The sequence below is a fragment of the Alligator sinensis genome, unplaced genomic scaffold (genome assembly GCF_000455745.1).
Source record: "Alligator sinensis unplaced genomic scaffold, ASM45574v1 scaffold31_1, whole genome shotgun sequence".
Taxonomy (NCBI): Eukaryota; Metazoa; Chordata; order Crocodylia; family Alligatoridae; genus Alligator; species Alligator sinensis.
Window position 1 is genome coordinate 1818402 of NW_005841884.1, and position 9980 is coordinate 1828381.

Sequence of the window (9980 nt, forward strand, 5' to 3'; positions counted from 1 at the left end):
GCTCACATCCCCGGCGCGCGGCTGCCTGCCAGGTGCCTGCTGCAGCTGCACATGCTCCGGCCCAGCCCGCGCCGGCTTTGCAGAGCGGTCGCGAGCCACATGGGCCGAGCCGGGCCCACCCCGTCTCCAGCTGTCGGTGCGGACAAAGGGGAGGAGGGCGCCCAACGCCCCCTGCCGCACCTGTGCCCGCCGGGCCGCCCCGGTCTTGGGCTCTCCCCCAGGAGCTGAGGCGGCTGCTAAGGAGGAACAGACCCTGGGCACCCTACAAGCCCTAAAACAGCTTCCAGTGGGAGACTGCTTTTATTGAGCCATTAGGAATCAGGCCGTGCGGTTCCCCTCATAGCAGGGGCCTGCCCTGAAGGGCCGAGGACGTCCCTTCCAGCCTTAACAAAGCACTTGATGGATGAACTTCCACTGCTGCCTGGCCCCAAATGACTTCCCAGGGATCCTGGTTTACTCTGGAAATCGCAGGTTCTCTGATTAAACCTCCCAAATCTGTGTTTTTCCACAATTAAAACAAAACGCCACTATGCATGTGTGCAAAAATCTAGAACTCTTGGTTCAGAGATCATGCCTTTCATTGGACCAACTGAGAAACTGCAAAAAAAATTTTTTTTCTGATTTTTTTTCTGCAAGCTTTTGGGCTTACACACCCTTCATCAGGCTTGGAAAAGAAACTATATATGTGTGTGATATATAGGTATCAGTGCGCGGTGTGTGTGTGTGTAGATATCAGTTGACCGCAATTTTTATTGCTATATTTACAATTTTAAAGCAATTTGGAAGCTTACCAGTGCCTCAATTATAATAAAATAAATTCTAAATACCCATATATTTTGGCATTTGATTTTGTTTTTTTATCATGGAAAAGAAGAAATCCTCCTACCCCCTTTGCTCACTAAGATGTGATTCCAGCTGCAGCTGTCCCCTCCCACCCCCGCCTGATTTGTGGCACTGAGCAGCCTGATATGCAAGTGCTCTGCCCCTGTCATTGGCCTTCACTTCCAAGCCACAGCCCCCTCCAGTCCTGCTGGTACCTCTCACTCAGGACATGCTGCCCCCCCTACCACAGCGTGTGAGGAAGGGAGGTGTGGACACAGGTGATGTGGCAGGGGGGTCACATGCCCCCTGAGATTTCTGCACCCACCTCAGGGTGCGCAGCTGCAACTGGGCTGGACCAGCCTCTGTGGCACAACAGGCAGGACCTGGTGCAGGAGGGAGCACCACACTGCCATGGCCGCCAAGATGAGGTGCCCCCTGCCCGCCCAGCAGCAGCAAGGGCACAATTCTGCACCACCTCCACCACGCCTCACCTTGACGGTCATGGTGGTGCTACCTCCCACGCCTGGTCCTGCCCGCTGGGTCACAGAGGCAACTCCTGCCTGGAGCTGGTCCGGCTCCACTGCAGCCCCATGCCCTAGTGTGGGTGCAGAAATCTCAGGAGGCAAATGCCCCTCTGTCATGTTGCCTGTGGCCCCCACAATGTGTCACTTGTGCCCCCTGCCCCACATCCCATAGACATACTTGGAGGGAGCTGCAGGAGTTGTTCTCCACTGCTGTCTGGCTGCCATGTGCATGTGTGTGCACAATCAGAGAATCACAGAAAATGAGGGTTGGAAGGGACCTCAGGAGGTCATCTAGTCCAACCCCCTGCTCAAAGCAGGACCATCCCCAACTAGATCATCCCATCTAAAGCTTTGTTTAGCTGTCTTAAAAGCTTCCAAGGATAGAGATCCTACCACCTTTCTGGGTAACCTGTTCCAATGGTTTACTACCCTCCTAGTGAGAAAACTTTTCCTAATATCTAACCTAAACTTCCCCTGCTGCAACTTGAGACCATTGCTCCTTGTTCTGTCATCTGCCACCACTGAGAACAGATTGGCTCCATCCTCTTTTGAACCCCCACTTTAGGTAGCTGAAGGCTGCTATTAAATTGCGCCTCAGTCTTCTCTTCTGCAGACTAAATAAGCCCAGTTCCCTCAGCCTCCCCCCACAAGTCATGTGCCCCCCCGTCCCCCCCACGCTGGACTCTCTCCAACTTGTCCACATCCTTTCTGTCATGGGGAGCCCAAAACTGAACACAGTACTCCAGATGTGGCCTCACCAGTGCTGAATAGAGGGGAAATAATCACGTCCCTTGATCTGCTGGCAACACTCCTACCAATGCAGCCCATTATGCTGTTAGCCTTCTTGGCAACAAGAGCACACTGTTGGCTCATGTTCAGCTTATTGTCCACTGTAGCCCCCACGTCCTTTTCTGCGGAGTTGCTGTCCAGCCAGTCAGCTCCCAGCCTGTACCAGTGCATGGGACTGTTCTGTCCTAAGTGAAGGATTTTGCACATGTCCTTGTTGAACCTCATGAGATTTCTTTTGGCTCAATCCTCCAATTTATCTAGGTCACTCTGAAATGTGTCCAGGTCACTCATGCCCCTGAGTCCTGCTCCCCAGAGTCCCAAGCAGCTTGGAACTGCCAGCCTGCAAGGGGAAACTCGTGTTTTCCTGCATTTTTTTTTAAAGGAGGAAATCTATGATTTTCTCTTTTAAAAGAGAAAACCTGCATTTTTCTCTGCTAACAGAGAAAATCCACGTTCTTCTGTAAGAAACAGAAAACCTGGATCCTTGCTGATCAGCCAAGAGTTTGCTCTAGCTACTTGTAGATGGCTTCAGCCTCCAGTGCAGGCTGGACTGTTACTTGGGCATCACTCATGAGGGAGGCCTGATTAAATATCACTCACTCCCCATGACTCAGCCCATCCTGCCAAAGCCCTTATGCTGCATGCACTTAGGCACAGGGGCTTTTTTGAGGCAGGCCAATCAAGTTAAGCAAGTGAGTGAGTGTTTGCAGGACCACTTAGGCTATGAATTCTGAGAGATGAGAATACCGAGAAGTCCTGGACCCCATCCTTTCAGCAGCCTCATCTCTCCACAACTTCAAGTGTCATGCCAGCATACATCTCAATGCTAGTTTACTCCTGGTGGGGGCCAGGTAAGCCAGAGCTGTATGTAAAAGCACAAATGAAAGCTTCCCACAACAATGATTTCCAATGGGATTCTCACAATGTCATGCCAACTTTCAAGCTGCAAACAGGGGCACAGTTTCTGATCACAGCACCAAGCACAAGGAACCATTAAAATGCATGTCCAATGTACACACACATGCCAGACCATCCAGTGTACCAGCAGATAGGTGGTTCCATTTGTCTTACCATAGTCATGAACCATGCCTAGTACCCTTCACATCATTTGGCTCTCATTGTACCCCTGCTGACCTGTACCAGTCACCTTGCAGCACTGTTTGGAGATAGAAGTAAAAAATCTCTGCGGTGCCCAGATAAACAGATACCTCTAACCCAAAGCTGACAGTACCTAGTACAAAAATAGAACCTACAAAATATCAGAACAAGGGCTTTCTCCTGGCCTAAAACTGTCTGCCTTTCAGTGTCCTTGTCTGTTGCAGAAGAGTGTGTGTGTGTGGGTGGACAAATATGAAGAAAAGTTCCTTTTTTCCCAGATAACAGATTTATTTTGTCTTTTCCTTAAAGCACAACCCTTTATAATAGAGATGATGGGCAAAGCATTACATCATTTTTCAAAAACAGTTCAGAATAGTTAAATTGGAAGCGAATCAAGCCCGAGTACCAGCTTGCATTATATCGTGTCTCTAGTTTCAGCCAAACATATTAAGTATTCTTTCTCTGAGTTACCCAGATCTATCATCTCAAGCATAATTATTCAATCTTTTTTCAATTTAAAGTGATTATAAGGGACTTTTCTAAACAGGCCTTAGACCTGAGTAGCCTGGTTTAGAGGATAACCTTAAAAATATTATTACTATTATATAAGATGGGTTGGTAACTGATGGCCCATGGAGCAGGTCTGACCTGCCAATTGACTTCATCCAGACTACAAAGCCTGATGGGACAATTTGGTGGCATTTCATCAGTGGGGGGATTCTTCAGTAAATTGCACAGGCATTGGCAACAAGCAGCAGCAGTGGTTGGGTCAAAAGCGCCAGACTGTCTCAGAAAGACCTCCGTTATTTTGGCCCATGCTCCAAAAAAGGCTACAGACCCCTGAAGTAGGAGATAGCTAGTGTATTTTATAATCAGATTGGCTTATAACTCCTACATTCAGATAGAGCCCCCTATATGTCACATCAACCCTTTCCCTTTCCTTTTATCTCATATATGTTAGCTCAGATCAGACTGCATCTGAACTCTTCATGTATCCTACCCACCCTGATCAAAGCCCAAATATTACTTAAAGTTTAAAAAAGGAAACATCACCAAAACCAACCTATACTGAATGAAAAAAACCAACCAACCAAACAAAAAACTGGATAGTCTGCTCCTGAGAAACCTTTAAACAATCAGGATTAATTGTACAAAGAATCTTCTTCGCTGCTACGTTGCCAGTTCAAGACATAGGAATTGGAAATGAAAAAGGCTTGTGTCATTTAGTACCACTTCTCATTGTGGGTTTTGCTCCAGGATCATTCCTGCAGTATAAGTTAGTGTCTTTTCTAGTCCAACTTTAAAGGTTTCAATCAATGTGACACTTTTCCACAGCCTACTTCATGTCATTGCCAGAAAGCTTTTTTTGATGTTCAGCCTACATTTTCCCATTCTTAATTTCATCTCAATACTCCCAATTATACAGTATCAGTCCTCTCCTTCCTCATTTACTCCATTCAGGCAATTCCCCATTTAGGTCTTTATCTTGCAAGAAGCACCATTTGAATTAAATCAGTTTCATAGTAGTTTCATAGTAGCTAGGGTCAGGAGGGACCTGAACAGATCATCTAACCTGACCCCCTGCCACAGGCAGGAATGAATGCTGGGTTCACAAGACAGTGTCTGTGCTGTGTCTGTCTGAAGCCTATGGCATCACCTGGGGGCACAGGGGTTTGGCTTGCACAGAATTTTTGCACAGCCTGAGTAGCCACTTAGGCAAATGCAAAAAAATGTAGCTCCCAATGTTCTCATTTACAAGTCCTTCTATTTTTAGAACATGTTTGTTGCCAATTTATCTCTACCGTATGTGCTTAAACCAGGGGTGTCAAATTATTTTGGCCCCATGGGCTGGATGATGGTCGCTGGGCCAATCTGCAGGCTGGACCAGGACCAATACCCTGCACAGTGCCCATGATGCTGAGTCCTGCCTACATGCCACATGCGGCATTCTCCAGCCCCAGGGCTTGCTATGCACACGGTATGAGGGACTAGCACAGGGTGTGCAAGCAGCCTGAGCCCCAGACCCCTTGTGCCACATACAGTGCTGGGTCCAGCCTGTCTGTCACCAGCAATGCATAGCCCCTGTCAGCTCTGCATGCTCATCAAGCCCTGCAGCTGGCACATGCTGCAGGTTGCACGCAGGGCTGGACTGTCCAGGTGTCCTGTACAGGGGATCGGCAGGGGGGTGTGCACTGTGTGCAGCATCCAGCTGGATTAGCTCTGTGCACAGGCTCCCGCCCAGCCTGATCAAGCCCAGCCCTGGAGCCACTACCTAGGGCTGGTCCAGTGGAGTGCTGCATGCAGCGTGTGCCCTGGACTGACATCTTGCACTGTGTGCAAGATGCAGCCCTGTTTGATATGGGACGCAGGCCGTATGTTTGACACCCCTGGCTTATATGGCATTTGTTACCCTAGTACTTAGGCCTCTGAACTCTTACCAATTGTCAATATCTTTGGGCACATAGTATGTCAGAGATGTTTGCACCAGGGTACTACAGAGAAAGGTCAATTACCTCCATTATCTTTGACATGACACCCCTGTGTACACAGACCCAAACTGCACTGGATTCTGCTGATGCCAAAACTTGTATTACAAATAGAGGCATACTTTGCTTTTTTCCAACTCCCTTAAGTCTTTCTCCTTTTACTGTTCCCTAGGTCAGTGGTTCCCAACCTTTTTTATACTGCATGGGAGCAGGACTGGGTGCAGGGAGCTGGCTGCCTCCTTCCGGGGCTGCCCCACTGCCCAGCTTTAACCCTACATGTGACTGCCAGTGGTGGAAACTGCTCGCCTGGGCAGACAGATGGGGGTCCGACAAGAGTGCTTGTGCCATGACAGGCAGCCAACCGTACATAGCCTGATACCGGGCCACGGCCCAATAGCTGAGAACCCTCTGCCCTAGGTCTCTCCATCCCATTATTGTTGGGCTGCAATACTTTTCCCTCCAGGTGTACTGGCTTTCATTTTTCCAAGCTGATTCTCATTCTGTTGCTCAGTACTTATAAATCCAACCTCCCCTTCAGTGAAGTCCAAAGCTCACTGAAGTCAGTCAGTCTTTTTGATGCAAAGCCAACTAACTTCAGTTGGCTTTGCATCAGGCCCTAAACCTTTTCCGTCACTTCTTTGTCCTTGCTGGCACTTGTCATTCCTTTGAAATTACTCTGATTTGCAAATGTTCTCACACACACACACACACACACACACACACACACACACACACACACACACACACACACACACACACACACACACACACACACACACTTTTTGAGAACTTACAGAGGACAAGGCTCCCTAAGGACTGCACAAGCATTCTATCTTTTAAAAAAGGAGTAGCTCAGATCAGTCAGTCCAACTTTGCTACCTAGAAAGATTCTGGAACAAATTATTGTACAATGACTTTGTAAATAACTAGAATTCAAAACTGTATTGGTCAAATGACTGGGTAAAGGGTCTGAAATCAACAAAATAAAATTCAGTAAAAAGAAGTTCAAAGTGCTACACTTGGGAAGAAGAAATCCAACACACAAATAGAAAATGGGGCGTAACTGATTACGTGGCATGATGGCAGAAAAGGGTCAGGGGTTTTAGTGAAGCACAAGCTAAACGTTGGGGGGGAAAGTGATGCTGGTGCTGACACTGCGAAAAAGAAAATCTTATTTTAGTATGTTTTAACAGCAACGTTATATGTAAGACACAGGAGTCCATCACTCCATGCTACTTGGTCCGAGCAGGGCCTCAGCAGGAGAACTGTCCAGTTTGAAGCACTGAACTTTAAGAAAGACGTGGACAAAATGGAGAGAATCCAGAGAACAATAATAATAACAGGTTTCAAAACCACAACCTAGGAGGAAATGCTGAAATATTGGGTTTGTTTAGTCTAAAAAGAGAAGATGGAGGGAGGGGGGAGGGGGATGGAAACAGACATAATACCAGTGTTCCAGCAGACAAAAGGTTGTTATAGATAGAATGGTGATCATTTGTTCTCTCTGGACACTGGGAGAAGGCCAAGAAGAAATCACTTTAGCTTGACCCAAAAAATATTCAGGTTAGATATTAAGAACAACTTCCCATCTCTTGAGTTCCACTAGAACAGGCAACTGAGGAACGTTACGGAGTCTCTTTTATTGGAGGTTAAGAACAAGTTAGATAAAGGTCTGTCAGGTTAGTCTATGTAACCTTGATCTTATCTCAGCAGATGATCTTTTGAGGTCCCCTTCAGCCCCTACATTTGTATGACTTTGTGTGGAGTTTATTGCATTATCTCTGATCTCTTGATTCAATAAATTAATATGCTGCTTTTTTAATAGTAGCTTAATTTTTGAAGCACAGTCCCTAAAACACTCACATGCAGAGCTGTCTTGGGGGGGGGGGGCAAATTGGGGGGACCGCCCCGGGCCCCATGCTTTGGGGGGCCCACAGACAGTGCTATACAGGCCCTGCCACAGCCAGCTCTGCCCCCCCTTGCACAGGCTGATATCCCGCACACCCCTAGGAATGACTCTGCTCACACGTGTAGTACTAAGGAGAAGACCCAAGAGAGGTGAAGATAAACAGCAGATAAAGGAACGTTTGTAAAGTTTGAATCTATAACACACGCACATAACAAAAAGATAAGTTGGGGTCATAAAGCATGCACACTGCATGAGAAAAGGAGTCAGTTTTGAATCTACCATGAACCCTGGAGGACCAGGGGAAAGGAGAAATATGTCCTGGCCCAGGCCTGTGCTGCTACATCCCCTAATGGTAGCAGAGTGGCACTGCCTATTCCTTTCTCTTAGTACAGGGCTGGGCAATTATAGTTGGGCTTGAGGGCCATTTAGGGAGTTTTAGTGAGCTGTCGCAAGCCGAAGGCCTGGGCCAGTCTCTATGGAGACCCCACCCACTCACTCTGCCCTATGCCCCTGGTGATGGGTATGGGGCAGATGGGCCAGGGTGCGAGCAGTGGGGCTGGCAGCAGTGGTGACACAGGCAGTGGCAGTTAGAAGGAGCTGCACCAGGGCTGCAAGAAAGCTGAGTCTGGCCACTGTGCCACTCCAGCCTTCATGGTCCCTCACCCAGGACCAGCCACATGCACCATGGCCCAGGCTGCCCCCCAAGCTTGGGTTGGGCAGGGCTGAGGGACCCACTGTGGGTGGATAAAATCCCTTGCTGGCTGGATTTGACCCACGGGCCACATTTTGCCCACCCCGTCTTAATGCCTACATTTTCAGGAAGGGGGATAGATAATTATGCTTAGGCTGGTCCATGGTCATAAAGCCAACTTATTTTTTCTCCCTTACTCCCTTGTGCAGGATGCATGCCATCTGGCTTAAATGTTTGTTCTTGTTATGAGTGCAGTATTATTTAGCATTAGATTCTGCTGCCCTTCTTCATAGTGTCTAGCAACTAGTTTGGCAATAGTATACTAGACTTTATTAGGCCTCTTCCATAACAAGAATGAAGGTAGCAAAACCACTAGAATCTAGATCCAAAGAATAGATTATGCCTCCAGATCCAGCTCTGAGCGAGGACTGGTAGCAGTGTCCCAGAAGGCAATCCGATTCAAAGATACCCGCATAGGGTATTTTTCTTGGCTCCCCCTTCCACAGGAGTATTTGTTTGCTGGAAGCCTATATCATTGGCGTATTGTTTTAATTCCCAGATGGCTCAGCTACATTGACCAGTGCATCGAAAGGCAAACTCAAAGCTCCTCCTGCAGCCTGCCCTCCTCTCTCCAGCTGCTTCAAGGAAGGAATAATTGGCCTCCAGTATTTGTTTACCTTTGTGTGCACAGATCCAATGTCCAGCTACCTCCTTTAGGATATAATGCAAGCTCTTGTTCCTACCCATTGCACCCGCCTACAAATGCATATTCCAAATCACAATCTAGCCCACAGTTAATGGACGAGGTAGCTATATTGTATTTGATTTTCATTAAGGCATGTGATACTATCTTATAAATCTTACTCTTGAAATTAGTTCAAGTAGGCTTGAATAGGAATTGTCATGAGGACTGGAAACTGGGTGAAGGACCGTAAACAACGAGTAATGACAGAGAGTACTGGACTGAGATGGGGGGAGGATTTTCATGGGTTGTATTAGGTCTCATTTTATTTAACTTCCTCATTGATCTGGAAACAGGGTAAAGAGAACACTGGTGAGCTTATTATGCAACACTGAATTGGGAAGAACTGTACATACCTGGAAGCACAGAGAAATAATGAAAAAAGACCTGAGGTATGAATAAAAGCTCACTGAAGTCACAATGACATTAGCAAGCTTTGGATTGGGACCTTAAAGAGATTAGATAAGGGATGTTAAACTCATCTGCGTCTGTGTTCTAAATGAGTGTCATGGGGCCAGTTCAGAGGCTGGGCTGGACTGGACCCACGGACTCCCCTTCCCTCCCATATCCCAGATCCAGCACCTGTGGTGCATGCTCTGGGACCTGCACTGCATGCGTGCAGCACTCGCCCTGGCTGGTCCAGGATTTGCATCATGTGCAAGGCCCTCCCTCAGCCAGTCTAGGACGTGCACTGCATACAGTGCTTGCTTCGGCCAGTCTGGGACCCATGGTACACAGACCAAAATAGGTGTTGTGCAGTATGTGGGTCAACTCAGATCCACAGGCATCACTAGGGGCCAAATGATGGGGCTCTGCATGATAGATATGTAGGAATACGACAATAGCATGAGGTCCAGTTTAGAAAAATAAATGTTAGTATACCGGGAGAATAATAATTTACAGCAATATCCAAAGGGAA

General features: G+C 47.6%; 1 protein-coding gene across 1 annotated transcript in view; it reads right to left on the minus strand.

The window, feature by feature from the left end:
- UCK2 (uridine-cytidine kinase 2) overlaps positions 1-3252 on the minus strand; it is a 30556-nt gene extending 27304 nt beyond the window's left edge. Inside the window, exon 1 of the mRNA XM_025196753.1 lies at positions 3207-3252. Within this exon, the coding sequence (XP_025052538.1) occupies positions 3207-3215 (9 nt within the window). The 5' untranslated portion in view covers positions 3216-3252. The remainder of the gene's footprint in view (positions 1-3206) is intronic.
- Positions 3253-9980: the final 6728 nt, after the last annotated feature.